Consider the following 18,478-nt stretch of genomic DNA (forward strand, 5'->3'; position numbering starts at 1 on the left):
TGCAGAAACCAATAAAATATACGATTTTTTCTGATTAAAATGGTGCATTTTTTTACTATATAGACCGGAATAACTATAGTTGTGGCAGAATATATGGTAGTATAAAACTGGAGCGGCAGAGAATATGGCAGAATTGTCGGTCGCGCCCAATTGGGAAGGCGGTACTGAAATTTCAGGCAGGGGGGCTGTATCAATCCCCTTTAAATATCTAGTTTGATATTAGTTATTTTTAGCTTAGAATAATCAGCCACAAATTATAAAACGTTGGAAACATGCAAAGTGTTTTGCTCAATTAGTTATCTATAATAGACTTGGATGTTTAGGTTTATCGCTATGGACTTAAAATTTCCAGCAATGTTATATGTATTTCCTCGGTTCAAAAACTCATGGGACCGTCAAATAAGAAGAAAGACCAATCTATCGGCCAATCATTGCTATCCATAGACGAAGTAACAAGCACGTCCGGTGGTTGTGTTTCACTGGTTTCCACCGTTCCTAGCAAGCTGAGCATAGGGCAAAAGCTGGAGGGGAAAGGGAAGAGCTGAACCACCTTCATTTGCTCAGGTACCGAAAAAGCACCCCACGTATTATCAGATTGAGCGGGAAACGCATCTGCATGCATTTTGTTGAGACCGTTGATTTTGTCCAGTACGTAAGCAGCGGAGGTATGTTTCTCACTCATAGTTTCCAGCACCTGCGTGCTGATTCTGAGCTCCTCGTCTCGGTCTGGGTTCAATGCACCGCTGTCACTGAAGGCTCGGGGGATCCCAGCGACAAGGTTAACCCAAGAATGGATTGGTAATAGGTATTGAACATCCTCGTGGTAGATGATCTCCTCATATAGCCGAGAAACACAGCAAGAAGCTGTCATCGAAGCAAACTTAAACAACGAGGGGTTGTCCCGGCGGCCAAGGAAGCATATCAAAATGACAGTCACCAGGTAAAATATATGGAGCTCAGTAACAGCGCGACTGTATGGTCGTCTAGATTCAGTGTCGAACAGTTGTATTTCGAAAGGCCACGATTGTCTCCGCAGTCCCAGTGTCTCCAGGATCAGATACGCCTCCTCTGATGAGGTATTATCAACTCTAGCCAGATCCAAAACCTTCCTCAGACTTGTGCAGAGATCTACCAAGTGGCAGAAAACGCGTGATCCGAGATCGGGATCTTTGAAGTCACTAGGAACAGGCAGTGGGACGGACGTTTCCAAGGGGAACATTCCAGGACGCCCACAGCAAGCCGTCTGCATAGTATCGTTGATAACGAGATACCACCATATTCTGCGTGCTCTTCCAGGATGCTCTAATCGGCTGTATGTCTCGTCCTCGTGCAAGTGCAACTGAATTGCGAGTCGGATTCCCATACCAGCCCATTGCCAGGGGTTATCCAGCACTATCGCATCGGGAGAATATGGAAGCCAGGTGCTGAGAATACAAAGAGCACTGAGCATATTCAATGGAGCTGGATCGTGGTGTAGAAAGAGCAATGTCTTTATCCGCCCATAAATGGCAAATGTGGTCCACTCGGCTGGCCCTGTTTTTTGACGCATGGTACTTCCCGCGAAACACAGGCATTGCTGTAGCAAAGTAGAGCTTGGTATCTCGGATTGTCCGTAATCCAAAACTGGCACAAAATAAAATAGCTCCCGGAAATAGAAATCAGCAAAGGCATGGGCAATGACAGGGGGTGGAAGCCGACAAGCTTGGCTTGTGTCCAGAATGAGCTGACTTCCATCGATGGAATTTGGCTGCTGCCAGCCATTGACATTGTTAGGTCCCAAACAGCTGATATCACGATGGCCAAGAGGTTGAAAGGGGGAGGGCGTGGCTTCCTGTACTGTGCATTCGTGTGTCACAGCAGGGGCTGTTCGGCTTAGTGACAGGAGGCTGGTATCTGACGAATGAAGTGAGGAGCGGAGTGCTTTCCTTTGCTTTCGAGGTCCAACGTGAGGTCTGTCATGTCAATAGTTATGCTTCTTTTTTAGGGTTTAGGTAAGCTTACTGACACGTATGGCCTTCATGCTCACAACGGCTACAGTTGCCACTTGGCCGACCTTCTAGGTCGCAACGAACCTTCGTGACTATTAGTATTGATATGAGAAATCCATGAACAACAAACATACCTTGCGACCATGGCATCGGGTGCACACAGCGCGCGCTCTGCGTTGCATATTTTAATGAGCAAAATGTTTTACGGAGAGAATGTTTTGCCGAATACTCGGCAATTGCCGCCTACAGCCGAACATGATGTCATTGCATATACATTATGTATGTAGGTCAGCGAGCTGATCGCTGCGCCAGTCATCGTTTGACATTAGAAATAGTTTATGAACAAACAAAGATTCAGGGTTAGATTTACTGAGACAAGTGTAGAGAAATTCGGCCGACCAGTATATATATATCCTGGCTCCGACACTTGCACGCTGCCCCAAAACCAAAACCAATGCATGTTTCTGTACAAGAAACTGCGAGCATGACTGTAGAATTATTCCCGGCCATTTCTGACCTTCCTTATGCCAAGAAGCTTGACGTAGATCAGGTTCGGGCTTATCAGTAGAGTACCCTGGATCTCCGTGGCCCTGACTCTTGGACGTTGATTTTGGGACAGGAACAGCAAAACACTCACATTGCAAATTTGCAAGAAGCACTGCGATGCAATTGGAGCACCTCCTAATACCTGGCGCCTTGGGGTAGATTCTACAATCGTCAGGCAAAGCTGGTTTGCTGATGAATCGGTTAATGGTGGAGGGGTTCTGACTCGCCCTGATCAGCACATCCCCTCAAGGGTATCTACAAAGTCAAATAGAGAAGATGTGATTGCAGATGTGAACAAACATCTTGGAATTTGAACCAACGAACCAGAAATGCAATAATACATCTCAGTTTTTCTTGATAAACATTTGTCTGTAAGAAATCCATAAAACCCCTCTCTAAGGTAAAAAAGGATATCCTTGGATAATACACCAATAACCCCTGCTCTTTAAGATATGATATACCGCGTCCTGCGTTCTGATTCGGGCCTTGCAGCCACACCCAACTCCACAAACAATTTAGTTTTTCTGCATTTCTAGAGCTTGCCGTTGAATAATTTCTCTTTTAGAACTGATATTGGCACCGGATATATCAAAATCCTAGCAGCGCCTCGTCGACTTGATCAGTCTCAAAATCAAACCGAACTAGATCCTCCTTGTAAGCAAGAGAGCACGTGGTTGTGACACTGAATAGCATGATTATTTACTAGGTACTCAACGTTCCAAGCGGTTGTTTATTACCTTTCATGCTCACTGCTAGCTTGATACTCTGCTAATGCTGCTCGATCTTCATGCTAGCTCACTAGAGCATAATGATATCCCTTGCTCTTCTCAACTGGGGTTGTTATTGAGGGACCTCCAGCAACGAGTCTTTGGCTTTTAACACAGGGCAAGGAGTTGAGTGTTTTAATTTGGGAAAGCAACTCCTGCTTCACTTCGTTTCCGACGTCCACACGGAATTTGAACAGAACTACCGGGGTCAATGTGAGTACTTGGTCGTTCTCGGGAAGGGAACCGTACCAATATGAGCAAGAACCATTCTGAATGCCAGTTTTATATTAACGGAAACAAAATAATATGGAGTTATAGACTGGCTAGAATTGGAATGTAAGTTCTCCTTTTTAATGACGCGACGGAATGCGACGGATGACATCCATTCTTGGCGGAACTTTCCCGCCTTCACCCATCTTTTTTTCCTTTACAGTGACTGTTCATTCCAGAAGACACTGTGAATTCGGGGTTTCTTCTCATATTCATGAATCGGAAAATTCAACCCCCATAAGGGAAGCTGTCAGTGCTGTGATGGATTCTCCTCGGCGGGCTCGGAATCGCGCCGCCTGTCGGAGATGCCAGCGACGGAAATTCCGTTGTGACGGAGAGCTTCCCCGCTGTGCTTCATGCAGAAAGGCCAATGAAGCCTGCGTGAACGATGGAAAACAAGAGGTCAATCGCACGTGTGCATTATCATCCTCTGAATCACTCTCTGATTCTCTATCACTTCTGATACTAACAGCTGGTCAGGTACATTGCACATCTACAAAAGCGAGTACAGTGGTTAGAAACCTTAGTTAAGGCACAAGATCCAACGGTCCAGCTCGAAGATGGCCCGCAAGTAGACCTGCCGGATATCTCACAACTCAAATCCACGGAGGAAAGCGCTCAACTTGAGTCTTCCATTCCACAGAGTGCGGGTCAGTCAATACCACCTCACTATGAACAACCCAATCCAGCAGACTTGGAACAATCTCGGACAAATCAAAGACCGGCTCATGAAATTGGTCTTGTCTCTCTTTCCTCGGGCGAGCCGAGATATATTGATTGGTCCTTCAAGTGGATATTTCCTAGCAAACCTCATATTTTCTAGCGCTGGTCGACGAACGGGGCCATCGGGAAACTATGGCAATGCGAACAAGCCAATTTCGCTGTCATCTGAGTTTTTCAACAGTCCAGCACCGCTCCCTAATCAGAAAGAAGACGCCGTGGAGCTTACCTCAAAGTACTTTGCTTCGGTGCATCTCGTATACCCGTTTCTACACCAACCGTCCCACATGACAAGAATCGAGAGAATGTATAGCAATGAAGCACCCCCAAACTCAGCAGATGCCTTTCACATCTATATGGTGCTTGCAATAGCAGCCTCGGATCTCTCTAGGCGGTTTAGAATTCCACTTCCAGCCGGGGGATATTATACAGCAGCTACCCAGTATTTAGAACGTGCCTGTGCCGATAGCTCTTTGGACGGACTGAAGAGTCTTCTCTTGCTGATGGTTTATGGACTTCATAATCCGTCATGCGACATCAATATCTGGAGCCTGAATTATCAATGCCTGGGATCCCTTATTGACCTAGGTCTTCAGCGTGATGTTCGTGCATCTTCGACGTTCTCCATCTCGTTCTTGGAGCAGGAAATGCGGACTCGCATCTTCTGGGTAGTTTACAGCTTGGATCGTACACTGGCAACGATGATGGGTCGACCGATCGGGGTGAGAGATGAAGCATGCGAGCTTCGCGTAAGTGATTCCATATGATCTAACAAACACGGGCTAATAGAATGTTCAGCTTCCTTCAGATGTCTCTGATGCTCAACTTTCCGAGTTAGTTTGGGACGAAGCCTCGCGAAATGACACAATTTCGCATATGACATATGACATTCTCTATCCACTTGTTTAAACTCGCCCGCATCAATTCTGAGATTAAATATGTGATGCACAGCATCTGCAGAGATCCCCCACAATACGCTTACCCACCGATACCCGATATCTATCTGTGGCAGACAGAGATAATCGAACGCCTTCAAACCTGGCTTGCAAACATTCCTCGTGGAGCTGGAGGTGACACTATCTCAAAAATATGCGAAACTAAGTATCACGAAATGATGGTCCTAGTGCTAAGGCCTAGCCCTGGAATTCCCGACCCATCAGAAGAGACGCTGGCGGTATGTTTTCAACATGCCGTAGATCCTCTCTGTGGGTTTGGGGAGCTTTACAGGCAGGAAGCTCTGCTATACAGCCGACTGATTGTTCACTCCGTCTTCTTGACCACGCTGATAATGCTTCATTGCTTGTGGAGGCTGCCCCGTGTCGCATTAGAGGTGCGCATTGATGAGGTGGTCGCTGATACGAGCATCAGTCTGAATATCGTAAGCAGTATTGGAGAATACTGGGCTGAGGCCAAGCGCGCTAGGGATTGCATCCACGAGTTATCTGGTATGACTGTTCAGAGACTTATCAGGATTCGAAGCTTAGAGGCCCCTTCAAGCTCGACCATACAAGGCAGGAATCACTCGACTTCGCGCATAGAAGGATCACACCAGCTCCAGACTGCCAATGAAGCAATAGAGATGCCTTCTGCGCGAAGTGCTGACTCTGGCATTGGAAACCTGCCGCTGAACTCTTTGGTGGATGACTACCATCCGCACGTTGATTCTATAAGTTGGCTGCATGATTCTATGCCCGGGAGCTTCATGGATTTCAGCGGGGCTCCGGACTTTGACGGTCTCATGTGGGAGATATTTAATGCCGGTTAAAGTCAAAAAGAATATTGGAATACAAATATATCCAAGAGATACTCATGAAACAACTCAGTTTAGCTGTCAATTTAAAATAGGTAGCGGAAGAAAGACATCAAATTAAATATCCCGAGTCTTACACGGCTTCAAAAGTGACATTGACATGACTTTCGACATCAATATCCTGAGGGGTGAGGTCTAGCGGCGAAGGATCCTCCCCAGTGTGACTACCAAAACTAGCAGCCATCATTTGTCTGTGATTAGCCCTGTAAGGACTCATTCCTTGGTCGGCAATTTCCACCACCGAGACAGCGCGTCCAAGCACTTCCGAATAGTCACTAGCTTGTTGAATAGCATCGCGTAGAGCCAATTTACGTGCGTCAGAAGCCAGTCGTCTCCCGGTTTCGTCGGTGAGACTCCAATCTAGACCATCGATTTCCACTTTGGGATAGATCAGCAATTCTTTGATCGCGTGATTCAACTTGGTGAAGTCGTGGAAGACGGCCTCGAAGGATATACTGGCATGGTGTGGGTGGGACTCGTTGTTGCCATTTCTATCCGTGGATTTTGTCCAGGTTCTGATACTCGTGGATGAGAATTTTGTCAGAGGGGGCTCGGGCTCATCGTCGGTACGAGAGTAAAAGCTTGATTTAATCCAGTTTTGTAGGTTGGTCGATGATATTGTCACTTCTTTGGCAACTTTCTCTTGCTCATGGCCGACTCCCTTTACTGAGAATCTGATGGTGCCACGTTCTGGGGTTTGGCTGATGGATGGTTTCCCCACAACTAGAATTTTTAGGGGTGCCATAATGGTTGAAAATGAGATTTAGTTCAGGGTGTGGTAACTTGAAACCTCAGTTGAAGTTCCAATTGAACCCAGTAATCCGAAATCATCACGTTGTCTAATGCTAAGCCCGTATGGAGCCCCTATCCCATGGGGTGGACGACCGAGCCTGAGTGCGGGTTTCAATACATTACTTACCGGTTTTTATTAGATCTGGTTGGTTCCCGCAAATGTGGACACCCTCCCATTCATGCAAAATGACAAGGCTGGGTTCACTCCGCCGCTTAGCTTCGATGTTCATGAAAGAAGGGCTCTAAAATTTGGCGATCCCCGCCAAAGAAACCGAATGGGATAGCGCTCAACCCCTACTCGACACCAACCCAGGTCTTGCTCAGCTCCCACAGTTCCTTTTCCTTTGCCTCGTCAAATGCCCAGCTGCCAAATCCGTATTCAACTGCATCTCCATCCGAAGGTGTCTGATGAACAGCCACCGATGCTCCTTCTAAGTAAAAACCGCCTTTCCCTTCCAGTTCACTGGACACGGCACCATAGACCGTGGTTGCACAGGCCTGGCCAAGACTTGACAAGTACGCAAGAGCGCGTTTGTCCTCCAAAACTGCCTTCATCTCCTCCTGGGAGTATTTCTGGAGATTGTGACTCATGAAGGCCCCGGGATGAACACTGAAACCATGAAGACCTTGCGCTCCGTATAAGCGTTCGATCTGGTTGGTCATATAGATATTGGCTGTCTTGCTAGATCCGTACGCAAGCCAGCCGTTGTAATTCCCTTCAAAGTTGACATTGTCAAGTGGAATAGGGCTGTAGCGATGGGCTGCGGAGGAAACGCTGACGACACGGGAATGGAAGCCAGGTGATGAGCGTGCCGTTTCGAGTAAGATGTCCTTGAGTAGGTAGAAGAGCAAGAAATGCGATAGGTGATTCGTCCCAAATTGAAGTTCAAAGCCATCTTTAGTTCGACCCTCCGGAGTATTCATCACCTATATAAGAGAGTAAGCCAGCGACTCTAAAAGTCTAGAAGCGACATTAATCCTAGTGAGCTCACAGCCGCGTTGTTGATAAGGATGTTAAGCTTAGAGCTCTGCTTCAAGAATTCCGCGGCACAAGCCCGGACGCTCGAGAAATCGGTCTGGTCCATAAATAAAAGCTTTACACGCCCAGAATCGAGCAAGGAACCACCCAAAGCTTCCTTTGCTTTGTCGAGGTTCCTGGCTGTACCAAAGATGGTAGCCCCAGTAGAGGCCAAAACACGCACAGTCTCGACACCGATTCCCGAGGAAACACCGGTAATCAGCACAACCTTGTCAGACCATTTATCAGCTAGTCCTTCGTCTTCGACGATTTGACTTCTAGTAACACGCGAGTCACCCGGGCCATTCAAGTTTTCCCACCGGTTGCGCTCGGCGTACCGACCGGATAGCTGAAAGGGAACTCGGGAGACCATCGACATGTCGGGCGAGATAATAATGAGAGATGAATTGAAAACGTTCCAATGTGAATGAGGTCAGGCTGGACTGGGAAGGTTAGACTTTGAAACAACACGCTGGATTGCTTTCATCTGCTGTAAATGCCTCTTCGCCGTTTAGAAAAGATGCATGAAACAATGAAACAAATGAAACGTTGGATGATCGTCTTTGTTATGGAATAAGCCTGGTTGTGGTAAAGATGCTTGTATTGCTATGGAATTACTGCGTAGGATAAGCTACGCTGCTTAATAATACATCCGTCATCCATCCCCTGAGGGTCAGGCCCTCACAGTCTTGGGCTTGGGTCTGGCCTAACCGAACTGGAACTAGCTGACTCGGGGCCTGCTGATTTGGGAATCGACTAAATTAGAACATGTTGAATCTAGAGACAATTTTTAATCATAAACAGGCGCCAAACCCGGATCAATCATTACCGTTGGGGGCTGAAAAGATTGCTTCTCCGGAGGTCAATAATTAGTGTTCAGGCAAAGACTGGCGCAATCTGAGGCTCTTTGGAAGATAAAAACAACTGTCTCTTGCTGAAAGAAAGGAATATTTGTATTCTAGGCTATACAGACAGGTGAAGAAGGAAAAACAGAAAACGCTGGGCGTTGTGGGCAAGAAGCAGACACGACAAACGAAGTACGGATGCCATCTTCGCAAGGCAGAAACGTACACCTGAGGCCCGCCTCAACAACAAGTGATGAAGTGAGTGATTGACCACTGTGGATCCATTTCATACATAGATTTTACCACATCATCAACACTTCTCCGCCGAGGTAACAAGCTATGCCTCGATAACAAGCTTTTTCGTCGAGGTGACAGAAGTAATTTCTGTCGAAGAGGAGGTGACAGAGGTGTTAATCTCTGCCAGTAGTAGAGATATAGATCCCTACTACCAATGAAACACGTTGCCAAGGTATTGTACTCAGCAAAGTGGGGTTGTGGGGTGTGGACGGTAAGTCCTGATTCGACGTGAAAAGTCGACCCACGAGTGGTGCAACGCGACACCGGGAGGAAATGGGGATTTGAAGCTTGCTGTTATATATTTCTATCCTAGTGTAGATTTTATAATCTATAGATCTTATCTTAATTCAGTAATATCACCTCTTTTAGGGAAGCTATATAGATAAAACCTAGTATATTTTATAGCCCCTTTCGCGCTTGATATTTTATATATTTTTATTATATTTTTACTATTTTATATTCCTTTTTAAAAATACTCTAGCTTATCAAAACTTATAAATACTACTTAAGTGGCCACAGTTTTAAATATAGGCCGGTAAATACGTAGTACCGTATTATACTTTTACCAGGGGCTATATAGATAAGACGGATACCGATTTGTATGGGATCCGGTATCAAAAATCTACGGTCGCACCCTACCAAAAAAAAAAGATCCATTTTCAGATCAGGATTTAACCACCTTATAGTACTGCGTTTGATCCCAAATTTTGGCCGCACTCTTCTATATAGCTAGAATAGAACTCTATAAATTTTTAGACCAAACGAAGCACGGGAGTTCAGGTATTTCTAGACACTAAATACCTGAGCCTGACCCACCCTTCGGCAGCCAATCAAATCCCTTAAAATCCAAATACCTGGCAGGTATCTGTTCAGGAATAGAGTGAGGTACGAGTATTCTTATATATTTAATCATAGTCTATATTTTCTGGTCTCAAATGCTCTCCAAGCTCTGTAGCTTGACCAATTCAAAGTATCTTCCACCCAGCTCCATTAACTCCAGGTGCGTCCCCTGTTCCACAACGTTGCCTTCGTGCAACACTAAGACAGGTTAGTCCAGTTATCAATGGCTATTGGATTGAGGTCTATTCTCACCATAAATACAATCGGCCTTCTGTACCGTACTTATGCGATGCGCAACAGCGACTGTCGTTCGGCCTTGAGCTGCGGCATTCAGTGCATCCTGGACGACCTTTTCCGACTCCGAGTCGAGCGCAGAAGTGGCCTCGTCCAGGAGGAGTATGCGTGGATCACGCAGAAGAGCTCGCGCTATAGCTATCCGCTGCTGCTGCCCGCCAGAGAGCATACCACCTCTCGCGCCTATAACCGTCGAGAAACCATCACTAAGTGGAACGTTAGTATGCCTCCGTTCGAATCTAACGGACAGAAAAAGGCTGTAAGGGCAGAGGTGGCTCACGGTAGGGAGAGGATGAAGTCGTAGATGTTGGCATCCTTGCATGCTTGGATGACTCTCTCTTCGCAAAGATTATCGTCGTCGGTCCCGATGATGATATTCTCCCTAATTGTTCCTTGGTACAGTGTCGGCTCTTGACTAACTAGAGCAAGATAGCTCCTGTAGCTCTTGATATTCAACTTCGAAATGTCTTTCCCATCCACCAAGATCGTTCCGGCTTCTGGATCGAAGAACCGCTCCAATAAAGAAATGATAGTGCTCTTCCCACATCCACTTGCCCCGACGAGACCTATATATTGGCCCGTTTGTACACTTAAGCTGAGGCCATTCAGAACCACACTATCCGGTCGGCTAGGGTATCGGAAATAAATATTTCGTATCTCTAAGCTGCCATCCATTTTAGGTAACTGCTCACCAGTCTTTTGACGGGTGTCAATAGTGACAGGTCGACTTAGCAGCGTTTTAATATCTTGGGCTGCTTGACGGGATTTGCTCATATCTGGGGCAAAGGAGAAAATCGCTCCGGCGCTGAATGCGCCGGCGATAACCGCAGCGTAAGCAATAAAGAACTGCACCATTGAATAGCCTTCGTGGATGATCAGACTTCCTCCATACCAAAAGGCTAGCGCGATACAGAGGAAGTTGGCCGACTGGGAAGCCGCATAAAAGATAGATGACTTCAGCGTTGAAATGACTGACTTTTTTCGTTGCGTTTCCAATATAGTGTGGTACTCCTTTTGCACATAGGTCTCGAGATTTAGCGATGCAACCGTCTTAATAGCAGAGCTTGCCTCACAAGCATAGGCTGCTGAGGCGGCATATGCAGCCTTTGACTGTTGAGCAATTTCCCCAAGGAGCTTCAGTCTGATAAGACCACAAGTAAGAACGATAGGAATAGTTGCGGTACAGACGAGCCCCAGCTTCCAACCTATAGCAATCGACACAGCCACTCCAGCAACCAATGTCGTCGAGACAATGAATATAGAGCCCAGTGTGACACCACTTATCCCAGCAAGGTTGGTAGCATCCGTGGATAATGCCGCTGTAATCGAACCAGCCGAGAATCCAGGTTTGTCGAACATAGAGATATCCTGATGGAGAATTGCGCGGAAGGAAGAATCTCTGGCACGGTGAATCAAGCGCTCGGAGCAGTAGGCAAAACAGAGACCTGATACTCCCCACCCAAGAAATGCAGTACCTCCTAGCATCAGATACATCAGGCTCCAGAAGTTGATATCATCGCGGAGCTGTCTATACATATTTGGAGGCAGCGATAATGCCGCGATAGCTTTGCCGTAGAACACAGCCTGCCTGGTGAGATAGTCAGCATCAATACTCTGCACGCCGCGTGATAAAGGAGTGTTACGTGGGGTTTCCTGCGCCTGTAATAACTGAAAAGATCAGACCCCAAAGCATTGTGGATGTCTCTTTTTTGTTGAAGTTGGCGACGAACTTGATCAACTCCCATAAGGAGTATCTACCGTCAGCCTTACCATCCGAATCCCCGTCCTGGCCTTCAGAAACTGGGTCCTGCTCAATTTGGTACGTATGCTTGTGGGACTCATTACCCTCATCTTTCGAACCAGGGAGCTCCGCATCTATATCGAACGTGGACCTTTCTCCACTGGGGCCAATATCTCTTTCCGTGGACATGCGTTGCTTCTCCACCAACTCGTAATACACTGATCGTTTCTCAAGTAGGTCGCTGTGAGTTCCTTGCTCGACAACACCCCCGTGAGACATAACAACAATGTTTTCTGCCGCCGTGATAGTAGATAGTCTAAGAATAATCAGCGTGTGTCGTCAAGATTAAATAAAAAGCGTATACCGATGACTGATTGTGATCGTTGTCCGACCTTTAGCAGCAACATCGAGCGCCGCCTGTACTAGCCTCTCGGCCTGGGCATCGAGAGCCGAAGTAGCCTCATCCAGTAGCAAGACTTTTGGATTGCTAATAATAGCCCGTGCGATAGCGACTCGTTGTTTTTGTCCCCCCGAAAGTAAGGAACCTCTTTCTCCGACGCTGGTGTGGAAGCCCTTCGGCAAGTTAGTGATAAAATCAAAGCAGTTCGCTGTCTTAGCGGCATCAAAGACAAGGCTTTCTATCACATCAGGAGGTGAATTTTCGTGCTCGGTGCCGACCAGACCAAATCTGATATTTTGGAATACAGTTGTGGCGAAGAGTGTGGGCTGCTGTGTCACGATTGCAATTTGTTGGCGATACCACTGCAAATTAAGAGACGCGATATCGTGGCCATCGAGTACTATTGTGTCAATATTAGCACGGTTCATCGCGCACAGGAAAGACCTCTCACAAATTTCGCCGTTTAGTGGTTCATAAAACCTTTCAATCAAGCCCGCTAATGTACTTTTCCCACAACCAGAGGCACCAACAATGGCTGTCGTCTTACCAGCTGGAAATCGAAGATTTATATCATCTAAAGTGAGGATATCCGGTCTCGAGGGGTAAACATAGCGAATGCTCTTAAGCTCAATCGTCCCGGATACAGCTTCCAGTCTTCTTCCTGTGGTTGAGGATGGATCCAAAGGTGATTTCCTAGACACTGTTGCAAGAATCTTTCCTGTGGCTGCTATACCGGTTGAAAACGCTTGGAAGTTGGGTGCTATATTACCGAATGTAAACGCTCCGGTCAAAGTAGCAAGGAGGATAGTAATCAGTGCCCCCAGTTCCACGTCTCCAACAACCAGATAACGAGATCCTTGCCAAAATATTAGTCCATAGGTCCAGAAGATAACACCATTCATAACGGCCATCATAGCCGCAAGAGCAATGCGACTTTTAAGACTATATTTCTCGGCCTGGGTGAGAAATCTTTGGTACCGATCGGCCAACTTGTCTTGAATTCCGAACGCAGTTACGTGCCTGATTGAACTAATAGCTTCCTCGGCAGCTGTCGATCCTTCTGCATATACCGCCAGTGACTTGTGGGTATACTTGACCATGAATGAAGAGAAGAAACTCATTGACCCAGTTTCTGCGACATAGGCCGATATCAGAATAAGCGCCATACGCCAATTTTCCACGAAACTGATAATAAGGGCTGCCCCGAAGTTGGAACAGGAGTACAAAGTCAGAGATAGCTTGCCGGTCAACGAATCTTGGATCAGATTCATGTCCGAGGTGATTCTGGTTGTGATCTCTCCAGCTCCTAGGACATCGAAGAATGCGATGTTTTGGCGAAGGATAGCGGCGAGGTATTTCTCTCGAAGTCTTTGGGTGATTTTTTCTCCTCCAATCATGAATCCGGCTGTCGAGATATAGATCGAAACAAATTGTCCGATGGCGATGTATACATAGTAAAGGGCGAATTTCGTGACCACCGATGAAAGGTGCGATCCTGAAGACGTTCCGATGAAGAACTCTTTGAATGCTTGAGCTAAGCCTCCCAAAAGGAGCTATATGAAGGATATCAGCTTGGGGGACAGAGTACCGGCGGAGAGCAGCTCACAAAAGACACAGGCTGAAGAGCTCCCCCTATTATGGCTGCAATTGAGCTGATAACCAGAAGAAGTAATTCATAGGATGTTGTGCATGTCCACAAAAGAGCCAAACGGCTCATCTGCGACTCTGGGGTGTCGATTTGTCGCCTAAGGACCTCTTTTTCATCGTCCTGTAACTCCAGACGGAGCACCCCGGGAGAAAGGGACCCATTTTTTTCTAACATACTGATTCCGCCTTCGGAAATGGGTTTGTCGAAAAGCGCTTGCCAGAGGCATTGCGAGAAGCAAGTGGTCAAGATGAAGTATTGATTCCAATGCCATCTCTTGATATGTTGGACCAATCAACAGCAGCCATCCCCGGCCACTCATCATGACTCATATCGCACTATCATGCACTGGATTGTGCCATCTGAGCAATCAGCGAATAAAGGATTTGCAGTAAGCACCCTGGTCCCGGCGACATCCAGACAAAGTAATGTGGGGCCGAGTCAACTGAACACGCACCCACTGAATAAAGCCCACTCCGATAATTGGAGTGTCCACGTGTCCACGGGTCCACGGGTAATTACTTTACTGAATACGGAGTATATACGGAGTATGCCTCGACGTGTAGGAACACGTTCTAAATTCTGGGCAATCTACTCCACAAAGCCACCCACACACGTATAAGAATTCGGCAGTAACCTAACCGATGCTCAGGATCCTCCCAGATGCGCCGCAAATTCAGCCCCCATCATCGGTAGCAGGACCGACGGACTCCGCTCCCCTAGCTCTGCAACCCAGATCCAGGATTAGGGTATCTTTGCTCTCCATTGCCACGACGGGTGCCATATCGCAACCAATCGCAAGAAATCGCAAGACAAGCCGATGATATTATCACCCGGAGTATCACCCGGAAGCAACAGCTTATCCTTTTTCTACTTGTTAGCAACCATTGATAAAGGTTTCATTTCAGTCCTCTCGCCTTAAGGGGGCCGATGGCGTCAGCCCCCCTGCATCAAATTTTCAAAAGCCTCTGTTCATCCCAATGAAACTTAGATCCTTTATCCAGGTGCTCTGTGCTAAGGCTTACAGGCTTGCGTCCTAGCCCCTGACCTCGGGGGGCCGCAGAGGTAGATCATGATGCCTTCAGGTCGCTAGTTGTTCGAACTGTAAGGACATTTGGACCCCGCCCCGGTACTTATATATAGGAATCAATAGATCCCCCTCTTCTGTCCACGCCAGCCAATTAGTGATCCCTGATTTCACGCACGCTTCAATCTAGGAATATTCTTTCGTGGGGAATACTGGCCATGTTTGTCACACTTCGGTACGGAAATGGCAAAGGTGATGACATTCAGTGTATCGAGAGTACCACAAAGCCTCCACATGAAGAACCGGCTAATCCCCACTTAGCCTGTAACACGTGTCGAAGCAAAAAGGTATGTGGTGTCCCAACACACCTGGCGCGTGTTGCTAACTGGGTTCCAGCTCAAATGTGATGGAGAGAAAACGGGCTGTCAGCGTTGTGTCTCTGCTGACTTTGAATGTTCCTATAAAAATGAGAGGTCAACGGAAAGAAAACGCAAACATCATCTCTTGTCGAACACATCTGGAGCGAGAGCTGTCCAAGCCCTTCCAAATCCACATCAAAGCGGGCTTCAGGTATCGCCTGGGAAGGAGAAGCCAGTTAGACGCGCGCTCTTCTCGCAACAAATGTCTCCCGAGCTCGATGCAATGGTCGTCGTAGGCGGATTGGCAGAGCAAGACACCATTTCACCCGTTCAAGTCGACGACTATTCCATCCCCCAGAGTCGATCAGACTTAGTTGATCAGGTTGAAAATATAAGTGGGTGAATTGTTCCCACCTCCCCAGCCTCTCTCCACAGACCGGCTTCCGCGGCCGTTCCCATGGATGCTGACTATACTGGTCTCGACAAAGATTCATCCAATCAATATTTCACCACGTCAGAGCAAAACGGTGATATGTTTAGCTGTGCTCTGCAACCACACGGTGCAGTCCCACTAAGTGAAGATGGAGGAGCAACTATCGATATATCAAATTCAAGTAAGTTATCCGTCCGCTCTACTTGACACAATGGTTGACTCTCAGCGATCGTGTAAATTAGTAGACCATCAATTCTCTCTCGAGGACGGCTTCACATTCTCTACCGGCGACTCGTCCCCCTTTCGGTCCCTCAATTCCCTCTCACAACCCTTGACCTTCCCAAGCACGAGTTCACGTTCTGGAAAAAGCAGTCATGCTAGCCGCTGCGCCTCTATAGACTCGTCCGTGCAATCTGATTCGACCCCTTACAGCTGCCAGTGCACCAGGTCTGCTCTCAAGATCCTTGAAATGCTTTCCAGTCCTTTCAAGCCCACCGAGAGGTTGTACTCCGTGGAGCAAGCACTCTACACACTGAAACGAAGCATCAGACAATGCCAGTCCCTGGTCCAATGCTCGGCGTCTGAGCGAGATTCCGGGATTGAATTGCTAGTCATTGTGCTATGTGAAAAGATGACCGCAATCTTCGAGGGGATCTCAGCGGGCTGGGAACGCCAATTACAAGCTGTCGCGTGCACGCAAAAGAAGCCATGCGCTGCGTCTGCTATCGGCGGGGTAGACCCGCCACAAAATGATTTCAGGTACTCACAGTATTCGAGGATACCAATAGGGGGCTACCAAATTGACACCATAGAGGAACGTCACCTGGTGTTTGGGTTGCTGGTTCAGCTGCAGTTGAAGCGGCTGGGTGAGATAATGACCACACTGAGGAAGAATGCCATGGCTAATAATTTGGAGTCGCATTTGGCTATCTTGATGCCTACAAATCAGAAGGTCGAGAATTTGAAGGCGGCGCTAGATAAAATTACGATATCACACTCTTAAATTGACGAAAGCTCCCATTTGCAAAGGTCAAGACTGATCACTTTGTAAACAAATTATACAAAGGCAAGTGTTGTCCAGCTGGCCTAGGCTTGAAATAAAAACTGCTTCGCCTGTACTTTATTCGCTTTGATGAGGAAGGGTAATCTCATGTATATGTGACAGTCTCCCTGTAACTGACTAGTTCCCCACTTTCAAGCGGCTACTCTTGCGCTATCATATTCTGCCGAGGAAATGAAACTACTAAGAGAACGAGTAGCGAAGACGGTCTTTGATGTCGGGAGCATTGAAGCGAGGTTGCAGGCGTATTGGGGCCTTAAAACCAAAGAAGGCAAAACGAACCATAAGAGACAATGGAAGCTTCCTGATCTGCACCAGCCTCGCATCACAACATTCCTTCTCACGTTCGCTTTGCGGGCAAGGCAATATTCTGTGCAGGCAAGCCTCGGTAAAAGCACTATAAGATCTTCGTGGGAAAATAAAAAGTGATAAGATGTGTGAAGAAAGAAACTATCTACATGTGAGGATCGTGCCGCAGTCTAGTCTCCATATAGTTAAGGAATACTATGTATACGTTTTCCCCGCCTACAAGTATTCTTTACTGATATTCTCTACCTTAAATATTTATTAAGGGGGCTTTATAGTACTAGAAATCAGTACTGAAGTATGTACCTTTTGTGTGGTCCGCCTAATAAAAGTTACAATTGCATATGGGTGATCCTCTCCCTGGGGCCGTTCGGGTAGCTGACTCACGCTTGCGAGGATCCGTTTTATTTTAAAGAAATTTACAGGGGCCGGTTGGGTGGAATTTACCCTGTACGCAAGGGTAGTTGGGTCGTGCGTTGGACTGAGTAGTGATGAGATTAATTTATAGATGGGAACGGAAAGCATTCACCGTATAAGACAGCCCTCATACCCTCGATGTTACAATCATCGTATCTATGTCATGCGCAAGATAGTCCAACATTACACGCGATTCTCAGACCAAGATAGCAATGGGAGCCCTAGTTCTCGCTGGGGTCAGCTTATCAGAGGCTGGTCCTGGGGTCTGGCTGCGGGTGGAGCCGTTAATCTGCCCTTCGGTTCGGGCCGCGCTGTTTTGGGAAGTGTCAACCAATTTGGGAATTTCCGAAACTACTCGGATTTGACTCTAGTGCTTGGTTTTGGGGTGGATTGGCTTCGGAAATTGCTGCACTTGGAAGCCCTGTTTGTTGACTCCATGTTATCATGTGCACAGCGCGGAATCTGACTGACGAACGCGTTTTATATGTGCCTATAGCTGATTTGTATTTGTATAACCAACTCGCGGATAGTTCTTTCGTTGATTTGATCTAGGAATCAGATGTATCCCTGGATGTACAACTGAGCATCAAAAAAAGAAAGAAATAAAGAAATAAATCCAAAAAAGTCATATCCAGGCTCCGAACAGAGGATCCTGCTCAGGGAGTCGTTCGGGGTCAACAACATCTTTTTCTCAGGGTCAGAACCACTAAGCCATGGGTGTATGATTTGCTTTAGGGGGCTTGGGTCTCTTACTTATGGGAGAGACCTTGAAAATTCTCATATTACTATCTTTCTGCATTTAAACTTATATTGACATTCGCCATGGCCCAAATCACATATAGGAAGTTATGATGAACGGCGTTCCTGCCTATGCATACCTAGGTACACATATAAACTTGGAAG

At 46.9% G+C, this 18,478-nt stretch overlaps 7 protein-coding genes across 7 annotated transcripts; 3 read left to right on the forward strand and 4 right to left on the reverse strand.

The window, feature by feature from the left end:
- Positions 1-376: 376 nt before the first annotated feature.
- N7479_008522 (Zn(II)2Cys6 transcription factor) lies at positions 377-2,170 on the reverse strand (the record flags this gene model as incomplete). The annotated part of the gene is made up of 3 exons (XM_057256216.1): positions 377-1,952; positions 2,002-2,072; positions 2,123-2,170. The coding sequence occupies 3 exons, from the start codon at positions 2,168-2,170 to the stop codon at positions 377-379; spliced, it is 1,695 nt and encodes a 564-aa protein (XP_057110078.1).
- Positions 2,171-4,242: 2,072 nt separating this feature from the next.
- N7479_008523 (fungal specific transcription factor domain-containing protein) lies at positions 4,243-6,056 on the forward strand (the record flags this gene model as incomplete). The annotated part of the gene is made up of 3 exons (XM_057256217.1): positions 4,243-5,040; positions 5,090-5,124; positions 5,252-6,056. 3 exons carry the CDS (start codon positions 4,243-4,245, stop codon positions 6,054-6,056), a joined length of 1,638 nt encoding a protein of 545 aa, XP_057110079.1.
- Positions 6,057-6,174: 118 nt separating this feature from the next.
- N7479_008524 (SIMPL domain-containing protein) lies at positions 6,175-6,846 on the reverse strand (the record flags this gene model as incomplete). The annotated part of the gene is made up of 1 exon (XM_057256218.1): positions 6,175-6,846. The coding sequence occupies one exon, from the start codon at positions 6,844-6,846 to the stop codon at positions 6,175-6,177; it is 672 nt and encodes a 223-aa protein (XP_057110080.1).
- Positions 6,847-7,187: 341 nt separating this feature from the next.
- N7479_008525 (uncharacterized protein) lies at positions 7,188-8,290 on the reverse strand (the record flags this gene model as incomplete). Its single annotated transcript, XM_057256219.1, has 2 exons — positions 7,188-7,820; positions 7,886-8,290. The coding sequence occupies 2 exons, from the start codon at positions 8,288-8,290 to the stop codon at positions 7,188-7,190; spliced, it is 1,038 nt and encodes a 345-aa protein (XP_057110081.1).
- A 1,694-nt stretch (positions 8,291-9,984) lies between these two features.
- On the reverse strand, positions 9,985-14,150 carry N7479_008526 (uncharacterized protein; the record flags this gene model as incomplete). The annotated part of the gene is made up of 7 exons (XM_057256220.1): positions 9,985-10,091; positions 10,146-10,393; positions 10,468-11,775; positions 11,831-12,244; positions 12,293-12,728; positions 12,780-13,881; positions 13,935-14,150. The coding sequence occupies 7 exons, from the start codon at positions 14,148-14,150 to the stop codon at positions 9,985-9,987; spliced, it is 3,831 nt and encodes a 1,276-aa protein (XP_057110082.1).
- A 1,853-nt stretch (positions 14,151-16,003) lies between these two features.
- Positions 16,004-16,795, forward strand: N7479_008527 (uncharacterized protein; the record flags this gene model as incomplete). The annotated part of the gene is made up of 1 exon (XM_057256221.1): positions 16,004-16,795. The coding sequence occupies one exon, from the start codon at positions 16,004-16,006 to the stop codon at positions 16,793-16,795; it is 792 nt and encodes a 263-aa protein (XP_057110083.1).
- Positions 16,796-17,738: 943 nt separating this feature from the next.
- On the forward strand, positions 17,739-18,041 carry N7479_008528 (uncharacterized protein; the record flags this gene model as incomplete). The annotated part of the gene is made up of 1 exon (XM_057256222.1): positions 17,739-18,041. One exon carries the CDS (start codon positions 17,739-17,741, stop codon positions 18,039-18,041), a length of 303 nt encoding a protein of 100 aa, XP_057110084.1.
- Between the last annotated feature and the right edge of the window lie 437 nt (positions 18,042-18,478).

This window comes from Penicillium vulpinum, assembly GCF_028829585.1.
Source record: "Penicillium vulpinum strain IBT 29486 chromosome Unknown utg000003l_segment0_segment0, whole genome shotgun sequence".
NCBI lineage: Eukaryota > Fungi > Ascomycota > Eurotiomycetes > Eurotiales > Aspergillaceae > Penicillium > Penicillium vulpinum.